The sequence below is a fragment of the Ranitomeya imitator genome, chromosome 5 (assembly GCF_032444005.1).
Source record: "Ranitomeya imitator isolate aRanImi1 chromosome 5, aRanImi1.pri, whole genome shotgun sequence".
Classification (NCBI taxonomy): Eukaryota; Metazoa; Chordata; class Amphibia; order Anura; family Dendrobatidae; genus Ranitomeya; species Ranitomeya imitator.
In genome coordinates this window covers 107,093,694-107,106,541 of record NC_091286.1, presented here as the reverse complement: position 1 = coordinate 107,106,541, position 12,848 = coordinate 107,093,694, and the positions used below count along the sequence as shown (strand labels likewise).

General features: G+C 42.8%; 1 protein-coding gene across 2 annotated transcripts in view; it reads left to right on the top strand.

Annotated features, from left to right (window-relative positions):
* Window positions 1-12,848, top strand: part of RMDN2 (regulator of microtubule dynamics 2) — a 157,588-nt gene that overhangs the window by 40,109 nt on the left and 104,631 nt on the right. For both annotated transcript variants that reach the window (XM_069769014.1, XM_069769016.1), the window contains 2 exons: window positions 6,411-6,609; window positions 7,950-8,052. In XM_069769014.1, the coding sequence (XP_069625115.1) occupies window positions 6,411-6,609; window positions 7,950-8,052 (302 nt within the window). The remainder of the gene's footprint in view (window positions 1-6,410; window positions 6,610-7,949; window positions 8,053-12,848) is intronic.

Below are 12,848 nucleotides of genomic sequence, written 5' to 3'. Positions count from 1 at the left end.
AAGTGGTCCTTCACTTATTCTGAACCGTTGAGTAAACTAGAGGTCACAACTGTAGAAGGTTTGGCTGAAATATTTCACACCATTGGGCAGTTCAGTCCAGGATCCTCCAAAACAAATGGGCCAAAAAATAGATAAATCGTTACAATAGGTCCTAAAACGAAGGCAACGTCTATCGATTACAGTCGGTACTTATTGTACATATAATGAAGAATCGCATTTTATTCAAAAGATTGGCTCCCATGATTATATTCACCATGCTGTGCCATTTCTGAAATTAGCAGGTTTAGATGACTTAGAGCAGCTAAACTTTTAAAATATATATTTTTCTATGTTCTAAGCCTGTTAATTCTAAGCAAATCTTTCGATCTATACACCCATCGATGTCTTGGAAGTGAGCAGTTCAGGAGATAGAAGCACAACTTTTGCCCGAGTGCACACATAGCGATGTACGGATGCAGTACAAAGCATCCTGTCTCCTGAGCTGCACACCTGTAAGGCCGGGTGCCCACGATCTGGAGCTAGCTGCGCTGTGGACGCAGCGCATGTTTGCTGCTTCCAAATAGCTGCCTTTTATTGAATGCAGGTGAGTCTGCATGTGTTCACTGAACAGTGCGGTTCCTCTGCGTTCAATACATTCTATCAGTGAAATTTCTCTTGCGGAGATGCAATTCACAAAAAATTGACGTGCTGCAGTCTGGAAACACTTGCTGCATGTTAGTGCCCGCGGATGATCCGTGGGCATCTGTGGACATGGAGTTTCTTGAAATCCCATCCACTATGCTGTAACATCTGGATTCTGAGGGTTTGATTTTGCGTATTTATTGGGACTCTGACTCCCACTGATCTGCTCAGAATTAAAAGGGATAATAAATATATACAGTACAGACCAAAAGTTTGGACACACCTTCTCATTTAAAGATTTTTCTGTTTTTTTATGACTGAAAATTGTAAATTCACACTGATGGCATCAAAACTATGAATTAACACATGTGGAATTACGGTATATACTCGAGTATAAGCCGACCCGAGTATAAGCCGACACCCCTAATTTTGCCACAAATAACTGGGAAAACTAAATGACTCAAGTATAAGCCTAGGGTGGGAAGCGCAGCAGCTACCGGTAAATGTCAAAAGTAAAAATAGATACCAATAAAAGTAAAATTAATTGAGACATCAGTAGGTTAAGTGTTTTTGAATATCCATATTGAATCAGGAGCCCCATATAATGCTCCATAAAGTTTAAGATGGTCCCATAAAATGCTCCATATTAAAATATGCCCCATATAATCCAGCATAAAGGTTAATAATGGCCCCATAAGATGCTCCGTAGACAAATTTGCCCAATATAATGCTGCACAAATGTTGATTATGGCCCCATAATATGCTCCATAAAGATATTTGCCCCATATAGTGCTGCGCAAACCTTGATTATGGCCCCATAAGATGCTCCATACAGACACTTGCCCCATATAGTGCTGCACAAACGTTATGGGCCCCATACAGACACGTGCCCCTGCTCCCCCTCCCCTGCCGACCCCTAGGTTTGACTCGAGTATAAGCCGAGAGGGGGACTTTCAGCCCCCAAAAATGGGCTGAAAATCTCGGCTTATACTTGAGTATATACGATATATACTTAATTTCAGTTGTTTCACACTTTTTTGTTATGTCTTATATTCTAGGTTCTTCAAAGTGGCCACCTTTTGCTTTGATGATTGCTTTGCACACTCTTGGCATTCTCTTGATGAGCTTCAAGAGGTAGTCACCGGAAATGGTTTTCACTTCACAGGTGTGCCCTGTCAGGTTAAATAAGTGGAATTTCTTGCCTTATAAATAGGGTAGGAACCATCATTTGTGTTGAGCAGAATTCTGGTGGATACGCAGCTGATAGTCCTACTGAATAGACTGTTAGCTTCTTTTTTCTTGCCATAATACAAATTCTAAGTAAAGAAAAACGAGTGGCCATCATTACTTTAAGAAATGAAGGTCAGTCAGTCCGAAAAATTGGGCAAACTTTGAAAGTGTCCCCAAGTGCGGTTGCAAAAACCATCAAGCGCTACAAAAAAACTGTCTCACATGAGGACCGCCCCAGGAAAGGAAGACCAAGAGTCACCTCTGCTTCTGAGGATAAGTTTATCCGAGTCACCAGCCTCAGACATCACAGGTTAACAGCAGCTCAGATTAGAGACTAGGTCAATGCTACACAGAGTTCTAGCAGCAGACACATCTCTACAACAACTGTTAAGAGGAGACTTTGTGTAGCAGGCCTTCATGGTAAAATAGCTGCTAGGAAACCACTGCTAAGGACAGGCAACAAGCAGAAGAGACTTGTTTGGGCTAAAGAACACAAGTAATGGACATTAGACCAGTGGACATCTGTGCTTTGGTCTGAGTCCAAATTTGAGATCTTTGGTTAGAACCACCATGTCTTTGTGCAATATAGAAAAGGTGAACTGATGGACTCTACATGCCTGGTTCCCACCGTGAAGCATGGAGGAGGAAGTGTGATGGTGTGGGGGTGCTTTGCTGGTGACACTGTTGGGGATTTATTCAAAATTGAAGGCATACTGAACCAGCATGGCTACCACAGCGTCTTGCAGCAGCATGCAATTCCATCCGGTTTGCGTTTAGTGGGACCAGCATTTATTTTTCAACAGGACAATGACCCCAAACACACCTCCAGGCTGTGTAAGGGCTATTTGACCAAGAAAGAGAGTGATGGGGTGCTACGCCAGATGACCTGGCCTCCACAGTCACCAGACCTGAACCCAATCAAGATGGTTAGGGGTGAGCTGGACCGCAGAGTGAAGGCAAAAGGGCCAACAAGTGCTAAGCATCTCTGGGAACTCCTTCAAGATTGTTGGAAGACCATTCCCAGTGACTACCTCTTGAAGCTCATCAAGAGAATCCCAAGAGTGTGCAAAGCAGTCATCAAAGCAAAAGGTGGCTACTTTGAAGAACCTAGAATATAAGACAAAATTTCAGTTGTTTTACACTTTTTTGTTAAGTATATAATTCCACATGTGTTAATTCATAGTTTTGATGCCTTCAGTGTGAATGTACAATTTTCATAGTCCTGAAAATACAGAAAAATCTATAAATGAGAAGGTGTGTCCAAACTTTTGATCTGTACTGTATGCACATGCCAATTTTTAGTTTTGACCCCATAAATGTAATTTTATGCCCATATTTTTCTCACTTCTCTTACTTAAACTATTTAGTAGAAAAAACGCAATAGCACTCACCAATCAGTGGCAATTCAAATGTCCTTTATTAGAACATGCAGCAAATCATCTTCACGGTTCAAGGGGTGGAGTGAAAGTAGGAATGCGACAGGCAAGACGACGACGATCGTTTCGCGCTAATGCCAAGCGCTTCCACGGGTCTGTGTCCAGGAGGAAGTGACGCCTAGATAAGCAGGTAAGAAACAACCAGCTCCTCCCACGTCACCTCCCCCCGGGACAACCACAGTGCACAGTGTGTGTAAAATAACAAAAAACAAAACAGTTAAAAACAACAACGGCTAGAGCACCTTATTACACACAGCAATATAGAATAAGAACGGTAGCCAATTATAATAGACCAGTCTTTCCAGAATACTAATTATGTCCTCTATTCCAAGACATACAAAGGAATCCACACCTGAATTCACCTGACTCAGAGGAAAAAAAAAAAAAAAGTCAGAGAAATATGTATACGGCTTACAAATACTTACTGAATAAACCTGTACAAAACAGAATAATTACTTACAACCACAAGAGTACAAGATGGGGATCAATCTGGGATGACGATCAATATAGAACAGCAAATATACGCAAAAACAACGTTAGCGTTTTATAAAAAAACAGACATGTCAACACGATCATTCAGACCTGCTGAGCCAGTCTAAGGAGCTTTGTGGGAGGTTTCGTGACAGAGGTTACCCAGAGGAGCTATTGAGGTCCGCCGTAAAACGGGTTGAGATGTTATCACCAGATAGTAAGGGGAGGCGACCTGATGCTTCCGGACAACGGTTTACTTTCTGCTTTCAATACGGCCCATTAGATAGGGAAATAAGAGCGTCTATTCGCAGACATTGGCACGTACTGGAGAGAGATAGGGATCTTACAGGGAGAACCATAGGGGGCTGTTGTGAATTCTGTGGCAGAGTTCACTCCTGTGGTCACAAGTGGTACTTCGGCTGATTCTCTCTGGGATCTTCCGTTTGTGGAGGAAAGTGGTACTACAGCTTCTGAGTTTCCTCCCTCAGGTGATCTGGTGAGCTCGTTAGCTTCTTCTCTACTTAACTCCACCTGATGCTTTGATCTATGCTTCCTGGCAATGTTTCAGTGTGGGACTTGTTTTTTCCCTGGATCATTTCTGTGGCCTGCTGCTCTGCAAAGCTAAGTTTTGCTTATGTTATTTTGTTGCTATTTTTCTGTCCAGCTTGCTTTATTGGTTTTACTCGCCTGCTGGAAGCTCTGAGACGCAGAGGGACCACCTCCGTACCGTTAGTCGGTGCGGAGGGTCTTTTTGTCCCCTCTGCGTGGTTTTTTATAGGTTTTTGTGCTGACCGCAAAGTTATCTTCCCTATCCTCGTTCTGTTCAGCTAGTCGGGCCTCACTTTGGTAAATCTGTTTCATCTCTATGTTTGTGTTTTCATCTTGCTCACAGTCATTATATGTGGGGGGCTGCCTTTTCCTTTGGGGAATTTCTCTGAGGCAAGGTAGGCTTATTTTTCTATCTTCAGGATTAGCTAGTTTCTCAGGCTGTGACGAGGCGCCTAGATTCTGGTCAGGAGCGCTCCACGGCTACCTTTAGTGTGGTTTGATAGGCTTAGGGATTGCGGTCTGCAGAGTTCCCATGTCTCAGAGCTCGTTCTATTATTTAGGGTTATTGTCAGTTCACTGAATGAGCTCTGACCTCCATGTCCATTGTGATTCTGAATTGCCTTTCATAACAGGGGGCCCTTTAGTATCTAATAGACGAAGTGCACGTATTAGAGATTCGCTAGTACATAATCGGATCACGAAAGAAAGATCTACATGGCTGGAACGTGCCGCACCTTTGGGTAACTACCGCTGTGGCCACTGTCGGTTCTGCCAGTTTCATATGCAGGGTCCAACGGTACATATTGGCCCCATTATGCATCAAGTGCGGCACTTCATCTCATGCAAAACGCAGCATGTGGTGTATGTGGTCTTCTGTCCCTGCAGGAGGTTCTACATTGGTAAGACGATCCGCTGCCTATATGTACGCTTCCGTGAACATTTTAAATCTATTGAAAGCGGGAAAGGTGTCCCGAGATTAATTGAGCATGTAAGAGAAGCACACCAGGGTAACCCAGAGGTGTTAATGTTTGCGGGCCTTGAAAGAGTTAATCTACTGGCGCAGGGTGGTGATCTGCACAAAATCTTACTGAGGCAAGAAACTAAATGGATCATACGGACAAGAGCCACTGGCTCAGCAGGTCTTAATGACCGTTCTTATTCTATATTGCTGTGTGTAATAAGGTGCTCTAGCCGTTGTTGTTTTTAACTGTTTTGTTTTTTGTTATTTTACACACACTGTGCACTGTGGTTGTCCCGGGGGGAGGTGGCGTGGGAGGAGCTGGTTGTTTCTTACCTGCTTATCTAGGCGTCACTTCCTCCTGGACACAGACCCGTGGAAGCGCTTGGCATTAGCGCGAAACGATCGTCGTCGTCTTGCCTGTCGCACTCCTACTTTCACTCCCTCCCTTGAACCGTGAAGATGATTTGCTGCATGTTCTAATAAAGGACGTTTGAATTGCCACTGATTGGTGAGTGCTATTGCGTTTTTTCTATTTTTTTATTTATATGGACACTTTGTTTCACGCAAGCACCGCCTTTCACCTGATCGGACTACCTTTTGTTGGGAAACTCTCCACATTGAGTTTATAATCTCTGCAAAGTCGAGCTGTGCCGCTCACTTTTTTTCTTTTTCTGGTTTAAACTATTTAGTGCTGATGCATCACACATAAATCAATTGAAAAAAATATTTAAGCACACGTTGTAATGTAACAAAATGGGTAAAAAGCCCAGGTGGGTGAACACTTTTGCAAACCACTGTACATACTTAATGTTGTATAGATAGGCTTCTTTAATATAAAAGTAGGACTGACTATATGACTGTTCCCGATCTGGACACTACCCAGCTGACTTATCTAGCGCCTGCTGTTTTCTGTGATTTGGCTAGACTGTATTTTATGTAATAATGAGCCACGATATTGGTTTAGGCACAATATATGATCAAAGAGGTTCCATTTAAAACATGGATGACCAAGCTGTTAGGTATTGATGGAATAGGTGCTGTCTCAGAAATGTAGCTGTTGATTGAGACCTTTTAAAAACCTAAAAATTGTGAAAAATTAAAGCAAACGGTAATTTATGTACATTGTCTTTGATTTTTCTCAGCTATCTCACTGCTCAGACTGACACCGAAGTAGAATCAGAGGATGAGCCTGGAGTGGGACTTCTCCCAACACAGATAGCTAAAATCCCTGAAGACCAAGCTGAATTGCTTTCTCTTCTTAAGCAAGCTGATACTAACCACAATGGCTCAGAGTCCGAGAAGCAGGATGGGTTCAGGATGTTACTTAACAAGCAGGAAAAGGTATTTGAACAACAAAATGCCCTAGATGGGCCCATTTTTCCAGTATGGCTTTCTGGCTCATGGTGTAAGATCCTTTTTTACCATATCCTTAAATTCTTAGAAGGGGTTGTCCCAAGGATAAAATACATTTTAATTAACACATCTTGGTACATTAATAAGTTCTACAACTGAATGCCTTAAAAAATGTTCCTGTTGAGAGAATCTTATAAACGTGCACCTGCTATGTAATGTTTTGCTGTGTCTGACCATGAATAGCAGCTCCAGATCATGGTCAGCACATACCCACATCCCTTGGCCAGGGGAGGAAGCATAAGCCACTTATGATAAGTTAGTTAACAAATGACACAGCAGGTGCAAGCAGCTGCTTCTATCTATGTGGTAACATATTTACCTGCTTGTTTTATCACAGGAACCAGTGTTTCCGCCACATCTCCAGCCTTGTGAGCTCATCTTAAATTAAGTCAGTGATATATGAGATTAATGGGCATCAGAGCTCCATTACTGACTTGATTTATGATGAGCTCAGAGGGCTGGAGACTAGCAGAAACACTGTGTCCTTTGATAAAACAGGCAGGGAAATGTATTACCTCACAGAAGGAAGCAGTTGTGAGCCCCTGCTGTGTCGACTGTAAACTCCTATGTGTCACTCCCTGGCCAGAAGCTGCGGTGCAGGTCATGTTCCTGCATGTTAAAACTCCGCAAATAAAACAGTACATAGCAGGGGCACATTTATAAGATTATCGTAGCACAGGAAAACTTGAACACATCCAATTGTGGAACTTACTATTATTCAAAGATCTATTTATTAAAATGTACTTTGTAGGACATCCTCATTAATGGGACATATGGATTGGGTTCATCCTCGTAACCCAAGGCATTTAAATGGCGCGATTTCGGCGCTCCCTGGCTCCATCTACCCCCCCCAAGATGCGATCCTGGGGTGCCAGTGGGTTGTCATGGCAGCAGGAGGCCTGTTGACAGCCTCTAAGGCTACCATCTTTGTCTTCCTATGAAGCCCAGTCAGTGGCTGGTCTTAATATGGAAAGATGTTACATAGTGGTATTGCAACAGTAGTAATGCAGTATATAGAAAAAGCGATCAAATGGCTACACTAATGGAAAAGTATAAGAAAACGTTATGGGCCTTGAAAACAGGGAAAGAAAAACGAACATGTAAAAAGAAAAAGAAATTGGACTTTGGCGGAAAGGGGTTAAGGATGATAAAGACCATGAAATATATATCTGTTTTGCATATTTAATATTTTCTCCAACTTCAGCTCTAGTTAGACATTTCCATTTGTGAGGAGTTTGTCGTCTAAGACGTTTTGTGTTTCTTTTTAGTACGGAAATAAGGTTGAATTCCTTTGGAGGCTGGCGCGGGCGTACAGCGATATGTTTTATCTGGCAAATAATGTAGAAGAAAAGAAAACCTATGCTGCTGACGGTAAGAGGAACTTTCCAATATGGTGGATGAAACATCAAAGTTTCCTGTTTTTTATGTTCTGTTCCACAGCCGCACTGGACGTCTATGCTGCTCTTCCTAGTGGCTGACTTGAGATTGTGACACGTGACTACTGCAGCCAATTAGTCATCAATCGTTTTTTTTTTCACATAAAGAACATTTGTCACAGACTGGTGTCGTTTTTTTTTTTTTCTCTTTGTAAGCTAAAATATCTGATTTGGCGGGTCATCAATGTCTAATCAGCACCCCTGCCGATCAGCTGTTCTTGGTGGCGAATGGAAGTGCTCAGTTACAGAGCTGCTCCTTCTACAGATGGCGGCTGCAGCCAGGTATTGCACATCTGCGCCCTTTACAAATCCATACCATGACAAGCTGATCGAAAGGGGTGCCAGGTGTCGCACCCCCACTGATCAGACATTGCTGTTTTATCCTAAGTAGTGATGAGCGAGTATACCCGTGGCTTGGGTTTTCCGGTGCCTAGACATCTACTATATAATTGTCTAAGGGTCACTTCCGTCTTTGTCTGTCTTTCTGTCTGTAATGGAAATCTCAAGTCGCTGATTGGTCGCTGCAAAACGGCCACGAACAATTAGCGACGGGCACAGTCCGGTGGCAAAATGACCGCTCCCTACTCTCCTTCAGTCAGTGCCCGCTCCATACTCCCCGCTAGTCAGCGCTCACACAGGGTTAATGGCAGCATTAACGAACCGCGTTATGCCGCGGTGTAACGCACTCTGTTAACGCTGCTATTAACCCTATGTGACCAACTTTTTACTATTAATGCTGCCTATGCAGCATCAATAGTAAAAACATCTAATGTTAAAAATAATTTAAAAAAAATAAAAAATCATTATATACTCCCATTCTGTCGGCTCCCTGATCCAGCCGAGGTGTTTCCCGCTCCTCGCGACGCTCCGGTGACTGGTCCATGCATTGCGGTCTCGCGAGATGATGACGTAGCGGTCTCGCGAGACCGCAATGCACTCTTGGGACCGGAGCGTCACGAGGAGCATCGGTAAATGCCTCGGCTGGATGCGGGGGCCGACGGAGGGTGAGTATATAGCTATTTTTTATTTTAATTATTTTTTTTTAACAGGGATATGGCGCCCACATTGCTATATACTACGTGGGCTGTATTATATACTACATCTCTGTGCCATATACTATGTGGTCTGCGCTATATACTACGTGGCTGTGGTGTGTATTATGTGGCTTGGTAATATACTACATCACTGTGCTCTATACTACGTGGCCTGTGTTACATACTGCATGGGCAGTGTTATATACTAAGTCTCTGTGCTATATATTACGTGGCTGTGCAATATATTACGTGTCTGCTATATACTACGTGGCTGGGCAATATACTACGTGGCTGGGCAATATACTACGTGGCTGGGCAATATACTACGTGGCTGGGCAATATACTACGTGTCTGGGCAATATACTACGTGGCTGGGCAATATACTACGTGGCTGGGCAATATACTACGTGGCTGGGCTATATGCTACGTGGCTGGGCTATATGCTACGTGGCTGTGCTATATACTATGTGTCTGTGCTATATACTACATGGGCTGTGCTACATGGGCTGTGTTATGCGCTACTTGGCTGTGCTATATTTCTCTGCTGTATCTGTGCATCATGAATCGTGGTATGTGTTAAAGAAGGGGGCCCACTGAGACTTCTTTCGCCCGGGGCTCTTAAAAACCAGGAGCCGGCCATGGCTTCACTGATTGTTCGTGGCCAGGCGTGACCAATCAGCGACTGGCGCAGTCCGGCCGCGGATTGGCTCGGAATTTGAACCACGCTTCGCTAAGGCTATGTTCACACTTTGCAGATTCCACTGCGGATTTTTCCGCAGCAGAATTCCAAAATCCGCAGTGAAAACCCGTCGCGTTTTTTACTGCGGATTTATCGCGGTTTTTACTGCGGTTTCTTCTGCGGATTTTCATCTGCAGTTTCCTATTGGAGCAGGTTAAAATCCGCAGAAAAGAAGTGACATGCTGCGGAATGTAATCCGCTGCGTTTCCGCGCGGTTTTTTCCGCAGCATATGCACAGCGTTTTTTGTTTCCATAGGTTTACATTGTACTGTAAACTCATGGGAAACTGCTGCAGATCCGCAGCGGTCAAATCCGCTGCGGATCCGCAGCAAAATCCGCAAAGTGTGAAGATAGCCTAATTGGTCGGGGCCGGCCGGCTGAAACCTGTGTATAAATTGAAAAAGTAGAAAAAACGCAATAGCACTCACCAATCAGTGGCAATTCAAATGTCCTTTATTGGAGCATATAGAAAAACATCTTCGCGGTTCAAGGGAGGGAGTGAGAGAGGGAGTGCGACAGGCAAGACGACGACGGCCGTTTCGCGCTAATACCGAGCGCTTCCACGGGTCTGGTCTGTTGTACTATGTCATAAATCCTTATTACAGATATAGTCCTGTGTGGAGGGGATCAAAGACTGCCATAAATATTTGTTCACAGACATGTCAGAGTGTTTGTGATTTTGAAGTTTCCTTCTAATATAACAACTTTCATATTGTTTAAGTTGTGTCCTGGACCACAGAAATGTTTGTCCACAGGTTGCTGGTTTTCTTTGTCTGTAATCGTGTGGTGATGAGAAAATTAAGTACACCACATCGGAAGAGGAACATGTGAGTGTCCCAGGAATCGAGTGTTCCTCTTCCAATGTGTTATACTTTATTTTGGATGAATATATAGAATAGAGATACAACTGTCAAATGATTAACCCCTTTCTGACGTTGGCCGTAATAGTATGGCCACATTGGAATCCCTCCCTTTGATGTGGGCTCCGATGCTGAGCCCACATCTTTCCCGTCACATGACAGCTCTTTTGAACAGCTGTCATGTGCCTCTAAAAATATATATATATGTTCAAATCACCCCCCTTTCGCCCCATTCAAAATAAAACATTTGAAAAAAAATCAAACATACACATATTTGGTATCGCTGCGTTCAGAATCACCAGATCTATCAATAAAAAATTAACCCGATTGGTAAACGGCGTAGTGAGAAAAAAATTCAAAACGCCAGAATTACATTACTTTGGTTGCCGCTACATTGCAATAAAATGCAATAACTGGCGATCAAAAGATTGCATGTACACCTAAATAGTATCAATAAAAACATCAGCTCGGTGAGCAAAAAAATAAGCCCTCACACAGACCCAAATCACGAAACATGGAGACGCTACGGGTTTCTGAAAATGGTTAAATTTTTTTTTTTCTTTGTACCAAAGTGTGTTTTTTTTTTTTTCCATCACTTAAATAAAAAATAACCTAGACATGTTTGGTGTCTACGAACTCGTAATGATCTGGAGAATCATAATGGCAGGTCAATTTTAGCATTTAGTGAACGTGGTAAAAAAAAAAAAAGGGTGGAATTGCACTTTTTTTTTTTTTTTGCACTTTCACCGCACTTTGGAATTTTTTTCCCATTTTCCAGTACAGGATATGTTAAAACCAGTGGTGTCGTTCAAAAGTACAAGTCCTCACACGGCCATTTTGACAGAAAAATAAAAAAGTTATGGGTCCGGGAAGAAGGGGAGCAAAAACGAAAATGCGAAAACGGAAAATGGCTTGGGGGTTAAGGGGTTAACTTGTCACAGCAAGCATTATAAGTGAAATAAAAGCTTTTATGTGACCGTAACAACCACTATAAAGAAAGTGCAAGTCTTGTGGTGGTTGTTTAATCCTTATTTTCAGTTTTGAGTTAATGATATGCTCAAAATATGACGTGCTCTGGGGCGGCCTGTGGGGGGTCTTCTCTGCTTAGGTATTTTCCAGTATGGCTCCTGACAGGTCACTGATCCCTCACTGACCTGCCCCCTAGTTTACATAATTAATATTATATATATCTTGGGGGAAAAAAAGCCTTCTGCAGGCAGCTTGATCACATATGTAGTGAATTATATACACATTTGTTTGATATAATCCTGAAGTTCCTAAAAAAAAAAATGGTGCAGGTCACGTCTGTCCAGGAGCAGCTATCACCGATCTGATAGCTGCTACTGCGGAGGCAGCGCCATCTTGCTAGAGAAATAAAAAATTCCTCTTCCAATATGGCGCCGCCTGCGCAGTAACAGCTATAGGCAATCGCTGATGGCTGCTACTGAGCAAGTGTGTCCGGCGCCATTTTTTAAAAGGATTTTTTTTTTGGGGGGGGGACTTCAGTATTACATCAAACAATTGTGTATCTAATTCATTACATATGCGATCAAGCTGCCTGCAGAAGTGATTTTATTTTCCAAGATATATATATATAATATTCATAATGTAAACTAGGGGGCAGGTCAGTGAGGGATCAGTGACCTGTCAGAAGCCATACTTCTGAATACCTAATCAGAGCATCACATGTAGACCCCAAAGACCTCCCCAGAGCACGAGCATATCATTAACTCAACACTGAGAATAAAGATTAAACAACAACCACAAGACGGATTTTATCAACCAGCGTATCATTTTAATAAGTATAACGGTGCTGACCTGACACTGTCAGTAGTTTACTGTACACAAACTTGTTGACAGGTGCCCTTTAATTGACAATCCCCAAATTTCTGGTTTCCTTGGTTTCTAGTTTTCATCATTGCTGATGCAAGAAGTTTTTTCCAGTTGGTCCCTGCGGTTAATGATTCTGAGAATGGTGAAGGTATTTGCCTTGCTTGAGCCACTACCAACATGTCATTTGACCCTGGATACAAGTCAATCACCTTATTTCAGAGTTCTTAGGGAAAATGCCTCAAAAGCTTCTAACACTCAATAATGT